The 14328-nt window shown below is 36.9% G+C and overlaps 1 protein-coding gene across 2 annotated transcripts in view; it reads right to left on the bottom strand.

Annotated features, from left to right (window-relative positions):
* The window catches only part of LOC150102455 (acyl-CoA:lysophosphatidylglycerol acyltransferase 1-like), a 150051-nt gene that overhangs the window by 47970 nt on the left and 87753 nt on the right, over positions 1-14328 (bottom strand). For both annotated transcript variants that reach the window (XM_090399412.1, XM_090399413.1), the window contains exons 5-6: positions 11685-11821; positions 5250-5386 (exon numbers count right to left, since the gene is read on the bottom strand). In XM_090399412.1, the coding sequence (XP_090255538.1) occupies positions 5250-5386; positions 11685-11821 (274 nt within the window). The remainder of the gene's footprint in view (positions 1-5249; positions 5387-11684; positions 11822-14328) is intronic.

Raw genomic sequence — 14328 nt, 5'->3', positions numbered from 1 at the left:
AGTGTAACTAAGGTGTCTAGGAAGGGTAAACAATTGTTCTTTTCCTTTTTCCATAGTAAACTGGATCCTTGGATGTAGGCTATTGAGATGACTGAGGAAGGAGTCTAACGTGTATGGGACATGAGGTCAAATAGAGAACACATCTACATATCTTAGCCAGATAGAAGGTTTGAGTGGGGCTGAGTCTATGGCTCGTTTTATGAAGTCTTCCATATAGAAATTGGCAAGAGGGGGGGGAACCCATAGCGGTTCCCTCTATCTGCTTGTAGATTTTGTTCTTCCAAGAAAAATAACCAGAGTTAATGGCATAGGAAAAGAGATCTAAGATGTCAGACAGAAAAAAGTTTTCTAAGAGAGATAAGGTGTCAGTTAAGGGAGATATCAAAGCTTACCAATATGTCTGCATTATTCAAGGTTAAATTTTCTATGAAAGATTTAAAGTGGGTCGAGTTTTTTTATATAGGAAGTGAACCTTCCAGTGAGGGGGGGGGGGTCAGAGAATTGGCCAGCTGTTTAGACAGTCTGTAGCAAGGAGCATTGGTGGCATCTACTACAGGTCTGAGTGGGGAATTGGGTTTGTAGATTTTTGGTAAACTGTATATTCGGGGGAGGGGGGGTGTCATGATGTTGTGGGAGCGAATTAAAATACTTTTTAAAGTAAGATTTTTAATTTCTTAACTTGTGTTTTTGTGGGGTCGTGTTCTAGCAGGATGTAAATAGTGCGATCACGGAAGATAATATTCATTTTACGATTGTATTCACTGGTATTAAGAACGACTGTGGCACTACCCTTATCCGCTCTGGTGATGACGATAGTTTTTTCTTTCCATAATTTCAGGAGAGCCGTGCGTTGGGCATATGATAAATTACTTTTTAGAGGCGAAGAATGAGCGAGGATGTTGGCTACATCAAGTCTGATGTTGTTGGCTATCTCCGATGGTAAGCAACCGATCCCACGTTCAATGTTAACCATTACATCAAGCACGGCACTTCATTTGGAGCAACGGCAAAATTACGGCCAAGGCAAAGGGCGCTGAAGCCATCGTCATTGAGCCTTTTGGAAGAGAGGTTTACTACTGTCTGGAGCAGTTGAATTTGTGGTTTGTCTTTAACTTCTTCTGCAGCTTCTCCCACTTAGTGGGGAAGTGTTGATAATGAGTCTCCTCCACACCTTCCTGTCTTGGGCTGTCACTACATCCAAGTTCTTCATCCTCAAGTCCTCTTCTACCGGTTCCCTCCATCTCTTCTTTGGACGCCCACGCTTCCGCCTTCCTTGCACATCCATCTGCATGACCCTTCCTCCCACGTACTCGTCCTCCCTCCTCATCACATGACCAAACCATCTCAACCTTGCCTCCTGTATTTTCGCTCCTAAGTTCGTAACTTTCACTGTTCCCCTGACATAGTCATTTCTCAGACGATCCTTTCTGGTCACACCACATTGTCCCCACCTACAAAGCTAAATAGGATGCACAAGACTGTAAAAATTACAGAGGAATAAAGTTGATGTCCCACACAATGAAAATCCTAGAAAGGATTCTTGATGGTAGATTGAGGAAGGAGGTGGAGACTGCAAAGGAACAATTTGGCTGAAGCTTTTTTGAACAATTTTGCTACTTCCATCCTGCTGATGTTATTTTTCCTCGGGGCCACAGTTTCTATAGCATATGTCATAGCTGGCCTCACTACTGTCCTATAGATTTTGCCTTTCAGATTGATCGGCACCCTCTTATCGCATAACACTCCAGCCATCTTCCTCCAGTTCCTCCAACCCGCTTGTATCCTGCATCCCACTTCCTTCTCAGATCCTCCATCTTCTTCCACTGTTGAACCTAAGTAGCTAAAGTCTCTCACCTTCCTGATGACATTTCCTTCCAGCTCCAGATCTGTCTCCTGTCTGCCGCCCACTGTGAAACACATATACTCTGTCTTACTTATGCTCAGTCTCATACCTCTCTCTTCCAGTACTTTTTTCCATCTTTTCAGTTTAGTTCCCACTTCTTCTCTTGAATCTGCACACAGCAAGATGTCATCTGCATACAACATTGTCCAAAGCGCATCTTCTCTCACCTCCTTTGTTACCACCTCCATCACAATATTAAGCAGAAACGGACTTAATGCTGACCTTTGATGCAAGCCAACTGTTACTTGAAAACTTTCTGTCTGTACCAGACAGGTCCGAACACTTGTCTTCACATTTCTGTACATTTCCCACGCCAACCTGACATATTTCTCTGGAACCTTCTTCTCCCTCAGACACCTCCAGACTTCTTGCCTTGGCACTCTATCGTATGCTTTCTCCAGATCAATAAATGCCAGATGCAGCTCCCTTTGTTTCCTCTCGATACTTTTCCATCATCTGTTGTTGATCTATCAGGCATGAAGCCAAATTGTTCCTTTGCAATCTCCACCTCCTTCCTCAATCTACCATCAAGAACCCTTTCTAGGATTTTCATTGTGTGGGACATCAACTTTATTCCTCTGTAATTTTTACAGTCTTGTGCATCCTATTTACCTTTGTAGATGGGGACAAGAGTACTCTCCAACCATTCCTCGGGTATATTTTCCTGTTGGCAAACTTTCATGAACAGGTCCCACAGCAGGTCAATTCCCTCTTCCCCAAGTGCCTTCCATGCCTCCACTGGAATTCTGTCAGGGCCCACCGATTTTCCATTCCTCATCCTCTTCATGGCCTCCATCACTTCCACTCTGCTGATGTTCTGCACCATCCCCTCAGAAGGCTGCCCATCTTCTCTGTGAGTCCTTGCATTTTCCTCATTCAAAAGTCCCTCAAAGTATATTTTCCATCTGTTTCTTATGTCCACATCCCTCCATAATACTCTTCCTTTAGTGTCTTTGATCTGCCTCACATGTAAGATGTCCTTTGCTGCTTTATTTCTACATTTCGCTAGTTGGTAAATTTTTCTCTGTCCTTCCTTTGTTTCTAATTGATCATACAGATCTTGATATGCCATGGCCTTCGCCTGTGCCACAACTCTCTTGGCTTCTTGCTTTTTCTCTCTGTCCTCTTCCACTCTTGACTCATCCCACTTCTGCTTTGCCTTCCTCTTAGCTGTCACTGCCACTTGTACATTATTATTCCACCAACCCTCCTTCTACTCTCTAATCTTTACAGCTGTCTCACCAAGCATCTCAATTGCACAGCTCAGGATTACTTTTGAATTATGTTTCCACCAATCTTGTACACTTTCCAGTCCATCCGAAATCCTCTCTAACACCCTCTCCCTAAAACGATTCCTCACACTCTCCTTTTTTAAGCGAAACCACTTAATTGTCTTCATCCCATGGCATCCAGAGGTTTTTATCTTCGATCTTATTTTAAAGTCTGCGCACAGCAGTCGGTGTTGCTGTGCTACTTGATCTGTGGGAATTACATTACAATTTGTCACAACCTTAAGATGTTTTCTTCTAATCAAAATGTAGTCAATTTGTGAACTGTTGTCACCACTCCTAAATGTTATCAAATGTTCTTCCCTCTTGTATAAAAATGAGTTCACAATTGCCAGATCAAACGCTACTGCAAAGTCCACAACCCTCTCTCCTTCCTGGTTCATCATTCCCTCCGTGGCCACCATGTACCCTTTCACAGTCATGAAAGTGGTTTGTCTTTAACCAGGTTGTTATATTTCTTGAGTGTCACCCACGTGGTTGGGCTTAGTATTGTATGATATTTGTGTTAATGTTACATTAGTTGTTTTTGTCATCCCCGTAGATGTCCTAGTGACTAGGACAAAATATAGGAAGTATTAAATTCTGTTTTAATCCTTTCTGAGTGTTGTAAAAAATCCATTAAGCCTCCAACATGATGTCCTCACAGCACTTAAGCCTCTACACACGAAGAGTTAATGAAAACAGGAGGAAAGAAACTATAAGACAAAATATATGAGTTGATTTATAAGCCTCTACACACGAAGAGTTAATGAAAACAGGAGGAAAGAAACTATAAGACAAAATATATGAGTTGATTTTAACTAAATGGAAGAAAGAGAAAATGCCAAAAGAATGGAGAATGGGCCTGAACATAATAAAATGTACATGGTTAACAATGGAAAATTTAGAGGCAGAGGTTAAAATACAAAATGATTTAACAGATCCCTTTCCAATAACTCAAAGATTAAAAGAAGGTGATAGTCTAATGCCAATACTTTTTGACTGAGCTTTGGAATACATCAACCGATTGTTGATAGTGGATAATTAACAAATGTCCAAAACTTTACTTCTCCAGTTTGGACACTGTAGTATGATGTTGCTATCTTGACTAATATTGTCTATCCATCTTGTTCTAGGTTTTCCTTTTAGTCTTTTACATATGTTACAATCAGTCCAGACTGTAACATATGCAAATGACATTAACATGTTAAGAACCAAATAGAAAGCAGAAGAAATGTATTTGGAACTAGAAAAATTAGCACCAGAGATAGAGCTAAAAATGACTGAACCCCCCCCCACCCCTCCAAATGATTAATACCAGGCAGAAACAGTTAACTGATACAAGTGTGAAAATTGGGAACCTTGAAATAGAAAATGTAGAACAATTTAAATATTTAGGAGTAATGATCACTAGCCAACCAAATGAGGTGGTAGAAGTGCAGACTTGAATAAAGAGATGCAGTCAGGCTTTTTATTCTCCCTCTCATGTATACTCAGTTCAAAAGATATTCATTGGAAGATTGCCAAAGTAAAAATGTCTAAATTGATAATTCCTCCAGTTGTTACCTATGAATGTGAAATGCAGATTTTACAGCAAGAATGGAGAATCTGATTGCATCTTTTGAAAGGAGAATTCTTAGAAAAGTATTTGGACAAGTGAATGATAATGGCTCTGGAGAATTAGATACAACCATGAATTATATTAACTTTATAAAGAACCCACAATATCCAGTGTAATCAAGTTCAAAAAGTTGCAGTGGGCAAGACATTTTTTGTAGAAAATTATAGGTAAAAGACCAAAAGGAAAACCTAGAACAAGATGGATAGACAACATTAGTCAAGATAGCAACATCATACTACAGTGTCCAAACTGGAGTTGGACAGACACAGTTGGAGGCAACAAATCCGGGGGGGGGGGGGGGGCAAAGACTGTAGTCACAACAACAACAAGAAGAAGATAATACATATATCTTCAGCTTACATATTTCATCTGCATTTTGCAATGCTTGTAAAATGCAGTTTTTTTTTGCTCAAATCCAAATGAAAATAAAACATCTTATAAGCTAAATCCTGCTCACCTGATATAAGAGGATTATTTCCTTGGACATATTCCTCCAGTTTACCAGGACGGAGGGTATTGAGCACTATATACATAGCTCCTACTCTCGGGAGTGTAACATGCTCAAGAACTGGAAAATTGTGCTCTCTTGCATACCTTGAAAAGAAAGTCAGTTATATCTATCAGTTATCTGCTATTAAATTGATATTCAGATGTTGGTTGTTATCTAATTATTCAATGAAACTGACACAATGCTGATAAAACTAAAAAAAATTAACTTGGTTTTAAGGCTATTCTATTCCACTGTTTCATTTCAATGTTGCCATCACAGTAACATCTTTAGCAAGTATACTAAGTTACTCCTTAAAAAAAATTATTGACTCCAATATTTTGTCTCTGTCACAGAAACACTAGCGGTACTATTCCAAACTGTCAATGTGCAAAACACAAGAAGTGGAAATGATTATATTTAAACCTAAAGTCTTATGCTGGTAGGTGTTGGTTATTGCACTGGAAGTGTTAGCTTTCCATATTATTTCCCCCCCCTGATTTGGGGGAGGGGATACTTTTCTATTTATGTTTGATTCATTATACATTATTGGCTTTATTAAACTATCATTTAATTCATCCTAGGTCTATCCTAGGATGAATTAAATTTTTTTCTTTTCATCTTTCCATTAAATTGCCAATGAGTTTCAAGTAACATTTAAACCTACATATATGCTAATGATAATTCACACAGGGAGAGTAATAACATGCAAAGCAAAATAATTGGGTAAGTTGGAACTTTGACTATCTATGCAATTAAACCAGCCTTCTTCAAAAGATGGAATTACACCAAACTGTGTGAAATTTAAAACCAAGTTTAAATCATCAAAAGCTTTCTCCATCAACAAATGTGCTAGGAACAGATCACTGGTACTCATACTTGCCTCTCTACAACCAACATAACCATTAGCCTACTAGAAACAGAGCTCTCTACTACTATGAATCCAGAGCTCTGATCCATTCTCTCAGACATTTTGGAGTTTACACATAAAAAGAATTTCTAAAAAGCTAGCCTGGTTGGCCGAGTGGTTAACATATCAGATCCCCAACCAAAAGGCTGTGTGTTTCAAATCCTGCTATGGGCATGGATGTTTGTGATTGTCTGTGAAAATACTAGTAGTGGTAGACAGTAGATGGTGTTGGTACAGATGATGTGGTTTGGTGGATTGAGTGGTGGAGATGAAGAGTTGTAGAGTAGGTGCCCCTCTCTTAATGAGTCTGGGAATCCCTGGAGGTGTCAAGTAATAATAATGAGATATATATTAAGAAGTTCATCAACCTTACTAGTGCTAGATTCTAAGTAGAGATTCAGCCTCTTGAAGTTGTCATCAACCTTTCTTCTAAAAAGCTAAATGAAGGATGACAATTTTTAGGCTCAACAAAGCTTGTTGAGCCTGATGTTGTTGGCCACCATAACATTCATGTTACAGTGGCCAAAAACTTCAGGGACTGCAAGGACTGCACTATTTATCATACTAGTAGATTAACTCCTTACCTGCTTCTCAGGAAAAGCAATCTCCTAGCCTACTGATTAACCAAACTCAAACCATACCAATCCCACAATATATATATTCTCAAAAATCTATAAATCAAGTAACCTTCTTTGATCCACAGCTGACAGTGCCATTTTCATCCCCCCACCTCCCTATTTATATCTTACCATGCATATAAATTTCTATCTGTTCCAAGTCTCCTATCCAAAATTGTTTATTTCTAAACAATTCAGATATCATGGTCAGTTTTGATATCACAGCTCTCATTACTAATATACCCTTAATAAAAAATGATTTTCTTTTCAACATCATAGTTCTATTTATGCTGATTACGTTCCTTGGTAAAGTGAAAAAAAAAAAAAAAAGCTCTCTCTCTCTCTATTATATATATATATATATATATATATATATATATATATATATATATTGGTTTGGGATCAAATGGAAATATATTTGTGAAGTAACTTCATGACTAGTTCTACTTGTACACATAGAGGCTGCTAACTTCACATCGACTGCCTCAGCAGCCCATAATGCAAAAACATCATGAAAAGGTTAACCACCCAGATTGGTTTTGACCTTTAATGAAATCTCATCAGTGGGAGCCAGATGCAAGAGGATATCAAGGTTAAATCAATGCAGAGGGATAACAACTTTTTCCATAATGTTTCTGTATTACAGCAGTGTTTCATGAAGTGAAACACTGCTGTAATATGTTTCTTTTATTTTTTTGTTGTTGCATTGTAATAGATAAGTGCAGGTCTATTCTATAATTAATTTTTTAATAACTAAAAATTCTAAAACAACTTATTAATCAAATAAGTTGCTTTAGACAAACTTTAGCAAACTTTAAATTCAAATAGTCTGGTAACTAAATTCTGAAATCATTCGAATTCTGAACTTGCAACAGTCCTCAACATGTTTTTCCACCACCTGTAAGTGCATTTATACCTTTTAATCATGTTTGTGTCATAAGTTGTGATGAATGTATAGGTTATATGTTAGTGGATAATACTCCTACTTTTTTAATAGTTGTGTTGCTGGTTACTAACAAATCTTGAAGTGCAGTCCAATAACAATAAAAAATATTCAACTATTATTAATCTCTCTTTTGTGCTTTTAAAACCCATTAATATGGTAACCCACTGGTTAAAAACAGGCTGTTTGAAGCAAACAGAAAATACCAAAGGAAATGAAATTGATTGTGGTAACTGAAAAAGAACAAGATGTACCAGAATCAAATATCTGTAATGAAAGTAATGAGTGCAAGATATTAATTTATTATAACACTTTGACTATGTATACTATTAAACCAGCTAGCCTTTCTCAAAAGATGGAATGATATCGAACTGTGTTAAATTTAAAACAAGTTTCAATCATCAAAAGCCTTCTCCATCAATAATTCTGATAACTGAATATGAAAAAACAAATACCTTTATAATCATTCATGTTTGAATGTACTAGAACTTCTTCCAAAATTGCCATTGCCTGAGAGGTAGTTCACTGGCCTTACTAAAAGTTAAAAAGTATACAGATGCTGAAAGTTTGTAAACAGTGCATTAAAAGCAATCGATGTTAAGTCAACAGCCTCTACATACAAGTAGACTAATCATGAGGCTATTTCATGCCTATGCTTAGGATTAAAGCAAGTATGCTCCATGTAGAAATTGCCTATAAAAATGCTCCTTGATACAGATTAGTATATCTTAGTTCTCATAACTAATTAAGATATACCAATGATAAATTCTATTTGGTTACACAGCCCAAATATACCCAATACTTTCAGTCTCTATCTCAACAACCAACATCCTAGAATTCAGTTTACCATAAAGAAATAAAACACAAAATCACACAAAATCAACTTAAAGGTAGATACATTAACAAACATTCTCATCCACTGCCTCCTCTCAACAACTTATTATAAAAGCAGTCATCAATCTCTGCTGTGATCAGACAACTTACAGCAATGCTATTACTATTCCCTATATCTGAGGTATCTCAGGAGGGGAAAAAAAAGCAAGCTCTTCAGGGATGCTACTATTATCTGCTCCCTACAAATAATGGTACTTTTTCGTCTCTCAGTTCCAGGTATAAAAATTAACATCCATGCCAGCTGAGACGTCGCCCAGTTAAACAAGGTCCCCATTGTTTTCACCAGGGAACCAGGGCAAACAGCGAAAAGAACAACAGGCCAACTTGCACCTGCAAATTGGCCTATTATGGACAGAGATGAAGAGCCTTTATTGTTCGTTCCTAGGTCTTTAGACCTAAGTCTAATAACTTTCACTTCCTTTGTGTCGTCTGTTTGCATGTCACCGTTTTATACCCTACCAGTGATAATGATATGTCTCTGTGACAAACAAAACAATGAAGCTACTACACATTTAATTCATTCCTATATACTGCAATTATTTTTATTAAACTTTCAAAATGAGATTGAACTAGCTCTTAAGTCTACATTTACATTAATAAGTTTATCACCTACTCTTTTGTATGTCACAGGTGAAATTTTCTTCAATACCTTAAATGGGTTAGAAACTCTTATACTCAACTTACACCTTTTCTTTAAGTTACTTTTGTCTTCAAGCAAAATTCACTAGCACTCTTAACTAAAGATCATATAGTACCAAATTTCTGAAATATACAAGAAAATATTCACCTATATGAGAACATTCAAAATTGGATCAAAACCTACATCCCTACAGAACACGTTGACTTCTACAATTACTTAGGACAAACAATAAAAATGAACAACGATTTATCTGAAGTAGCAAAAAGAAAGAAAGTTGCATGGCTATCATTTAACAGACTAAAAGAAACACTTACTGATCCAAATCTTGACATCTCTGCGAAGGCAAAACTATTTAATAGCGACATTCTTCCATAACTCACATGGATCAGAAACATGGAACACGACAAGAAAAGAAGAGACTCTTAGAATAACTCAGTGTGCAATAGAATGCAAGATTTGTAACATCAGCAAAATGGAACATGTTAGAAACACGGGACTAAGAAAGAGATCAGGCATAAAAGATGTGGTAACTGCAGTATATGAAAGCAAGATGAGATGGGCAGGTCACATAGCCAGACTCAGGGATAACAGATGGACATAAAAAATACCCAAATGGCAATAAAGAGAAAACCAGGAAGACCACCTACAAGATGGGAAGATCCACTAATAAAATTTATGGTTATAACATGGAAGAGAGAGACTCAAGATCGAGATTGTTGGAGGCATCTTTGTGACCTGTACTCATGGAGAAATCCTGAGTGAAACATAGGTCCATCAAGGTAATCTATTGCTATTTTAGTAATAAATAACAGGTGAATTCATTTAACTATCTAGGATGAATGATTACATATGAAAATGAAAAGATATAAACCTAAAAGTGAAATATTTAAAAATAACACGTGTAATTAACTCTATATTTAAACCTAACCTAGTTCAAAAACAAACCAGACTAAAAGTATACAATACATTAGCCTTACCAGTCCTAATGTATGGAAGTGAAATCTGGACAATAAAACAAAAAGACAAACAAAGATTAATAACAGCTGAGATGAAGTTTGAGAAAAACTGCAAAGTATACTCTATTCGATCACAAAAGAAATGAAGAAATTATGAAAGAATTAAACCAGGAATCAGTAATAGAAAAAATTTAAAAACATAAATGGATGGAACACGTTGAAAGAATGAAAACAGAAAGATTACCAAAACAAGCCTTAAATTACAAACCACTAGGAAAAAGAAAACCAGAATGTCCTCTTAAGAGATTCAAATGACTTCTAAGGCCAGAATAGGCCATTCTAGGCCTAAATCCTTGACAAGCACGATGATGATTTTTGTCAGCCTAGAATTTTCCATTATTTGGAGAATTGCAAACAGCCAGTGTTGTGCCTTCCTCCTCAGGAAAAGCTTCCAAGTTCTAATCAATCTTAAATTCAATCAGGATGCTTGGAACATTAATAGTCTTGGAATCCTCTGTAGATACAGTGGGATCCATTTAGTCTGTCAGGATGTCTACAGCTTTTCTTTGTGTAGTAGTGGCGCTTGTTTGCAATTATTTTTTTGCACTAAAGGATTTTCCTGTAACTGTACCATTTTCAGTATGTTTTCTGGAGTAAAGACATAAAAATCAGATTTCCTGATCCATTCTAGTGAGAAGCAAACTTGTAACATTAGAGACGACATAATTATGAGAAAGTGCAGGCAGACACATGGGTTGATATCGCTTTAGATATTTTTTTTTTTACCATTACTTTCTCAGCATAAAAGACTTTCCTCCACAAAATGTTGCAGTGTACTTCGTCATTGCTTTCTTATAGAAAATGTTCCCGCACTGCTTATGAATCTCTTTTTTTTCCCTTCCACTTTTGACAGCTCAGGAGCATACTAGATGTTTGCTCTTTGGTGCATTTATTTTCATCCTCTTTACTCCCACGCTGGGTACTGATGGTAGAACAACAACAGGTGGCTTGAGCTTATGTCAGGCACATAAAGCATTTCATATGATTTGGAATTTTGCTAGCTATCACTCTGCAGTCTTTCAAAGTGGCTGAAAAGTTGCCACTTTGATATTTCTCAACTGGAAAAGTCTTGCATGAAAAGCATGTTTTGAGGATCTCCCTACAATGCTGGTCTAGAGAATTGTGAAGTACAAAGCTCAACCAGGAGAAAAAGACAAGAGAATACTGAAAAAAAGTACAGAAACAGAGGATGAATGAAAAGGACCAGCACCATCACTATTTGTACTGATGGGATTCTCCCTTCACTATAAACAAGTGTCTTGCATGACAGGTTAATATTAGAGTTTATATTTTAGGTACTCCATAAGACAACAGAAAAACTTAACACTACTTTTCATTCAAACCTTTATTTTTTCCATCTGAAACAGATTTACAAAAATTCTTACTTTTGACTTGTTGCACGTCTTTTCCTCAAGAATCCACCTTCGGGAAATAAGACTATCCACTGACGTCGACGAGATAAATATACACTTAAAATATGATTTTGCAACCTTTGGAGTTGAAACTCTCGTACATTCTTGCCCTACAAAAACATTGGATATGTACTTTTCTGCTTGTTTTACTTTATGTGAAAAATCAAGTTTGGTTTGCAGTTATCAATTAGAAAACAAGGCACAAAGAATTTTTTTAAAAAATCTATTTCTATATAATACAGTGACCTAAGTAGTCATTTAATTCACCTAAAGGACTAAAATAAAGAATGCGATGCACTTTTCACCCCTCTAATAATTAAAACAATCAAAAATAGTTTTTGTTATTGGTTTAACTTTTTTTTGACATCATCCTTAAGATTTCCAAATCTACATTGCTTAAACATCAATCTCTGATTGGGTAAAAAAGTGGGCATTATTATTATTACACAACACCTCGAGGTAGGGCACCCACTCTACAACTCTATCTCCACCAATTATACACCAGCATCAATTATACACACAGACAATCACAAACATCCATGCCCATGGAGGGATTTGAACCTGCAGTCTTTTGGCTAGAGAGTGGATACGCTAACCACTAGGCCAACCATGCCAACAATTATGTAATCAAGTATTTGGTCAAAATTTTATGAAGAACTACACTAACTTTGAATATAGCAATCTCTCGATTAATATGCTCTTTAAAACAGGCGCATTAATCGAAACTGCACTAATCGAATATAATAACCTATGAGGAAAAGCATAATTCATTCCTCAGATTTCTTTTTTGATCCTTAATTCTTTTTATAAAAGAATTAGGGTATGTCTCAGGGCCGCCTGGTTAAAGAAAAACCATGAAGCTGAAGGACAATAAAACATATTCAGAATATAAATTTATTATTCTGCTTCTTAACAAAGAATTGAGCTAACTTAGTTTGGCAGGCATTCTGTTTCTTTTTTTCATACAGCTGATGGTATGGCCCTATTGCCTCTTCTGCAAATTTGACTGTTTTTCTCTCTTCACCAGGGTCAGTCTCTCAGCATTGCTGCTTAAAAACTGATTGTACAAAAACTATTTTCAAAAAAGTTTCAAATTTGAAACCTCTTTGGGCATGTAGTAAGTCGGAATCACCCAATTTCTCAGAATGAGATTTAATTAATTAGATTAATTTGAAAGCCTCTAAAATCATTTGCACATTGTGGAAGAATGTGCTTCCAAATGGCACGCATATTGCTAGTAGTAATTTCATTCGACTTTATTATAATGAGGCTGAGATTTCTCCGATTTGGCTAGAAAAGTCTTGGAAGGTATTCGCTTCCAAAAAAGGTCGGTTTCATCAACATTAAATATTTGTTGATCACAATAGTCCCCTTCTTACACAATTTTCTTCAAAATTTCTGGATATCTCCTTATCTGCGCTTGCAGCTTCACCTGTGATTAGAACATTACGTAGGCTATTTCTCTTTTTGTAATGCTCAAATCACCCAGCACTAACATGGAATTCTTATTCTTTTCCATCACTGATAGCCCTTTCTTTCCAGGTTACAAAGAAACTTTTGATTTAATAAGGCCAGTTTTTAGTGGGATCCATTTTTTGGTTACAATCTTCGATCCATGTAAAAAGAAGTCTAATTCAATCATTATAATACTTTGATTTTGAGGGCATGCATGATGAACTTGAAGGGCCACTACCCAGACTAGTTTCGACCTTTATTGAGGTCTCTTCAGTGGGAGCCAGGCCCAAGTGGAGATATCAGGCAGAAGCATTAGTAGGTCATCTCCACCTATAGGAATTGCCAATTGGTGTGCCACCCTTTTATTAATAATCCTTTTAATCCTTTTTTTCCCAAGTGCGTGAAGCAAACAGACAAAAAAAGTCAAGTTTGCGCCTGGCTCCCACTGAAGAGACCTCAATAAAGGTCGAAACTAGTCTGGGTAGTGGCCCTTCCCTTAATGCATAACATTAGACATATCCGCAAGGAGATGTGTTTTGCATTATAGGAGATCCTGAGATAGGAGTGTTGGTAGCTTGCTCCACCTTTGCAACGAGTTGCCCTGGTGTTGTACCATCTTAACCCAGTCCTGAAGATACTTTCAGGCGCAAACTTTGTTTGCTCACACTTGGATAAAGGATTAAACTAAATTTATTATACTCTAACCAAGTGGAAAATAAACTTTTTTAACATCTTTCTCTAAATCCAGAGTAAATTATTAATAAAAGGGTGGCACACCAATTGGCAATTCCTATAGGTGGAGATGACCTACTAATGCTTCTGCCTGATATCTCCACTTGGGCCTGGCTCCCACTGAAGAGACCTCAATAAAGGTCGAAACTAGTCTGGGTAGTGGCCCTTCCCTTAATGCATAACATTAGACATATCCGCAAGGAGATGTGTTTTGCATTATAGGAGATCCTGAGATAGGAGTGTTGGTAGCTTGCTCCACCTTTGCAACGAGTTGCCCTGGTGTTGTACCATCTTAACCCAGTCCTGAAGATACTTTCAGGCGCAAACTTTGTTTGCTCACACTTGGATAAAGGATTAAACTAAATTTATTATACTCTAACCAAGTGGAAAATAAACTTTTTTAACATCTTTCTCTAAATCCAGAGTAAAT

The sequence above is a fragment of the Typopeltis vanoorti genome, chromosome 10 (assembly GCF_054136105.1).
Source record: "Typopeltis vanoorti isolate ZY-2024b chromosome 10, IOZ_Tvanoo_1.0, whole genome shotgun sequence".
NCBI lineage: Eukaryota > Metazoa > Arthropoda > Arachnida > Uropygi > Thelyphonidae > Typopeltis > Typopeltis vanoorti.
This window is presented reverse-complemented; position numbering and strand designations above follow the sequence as displayed.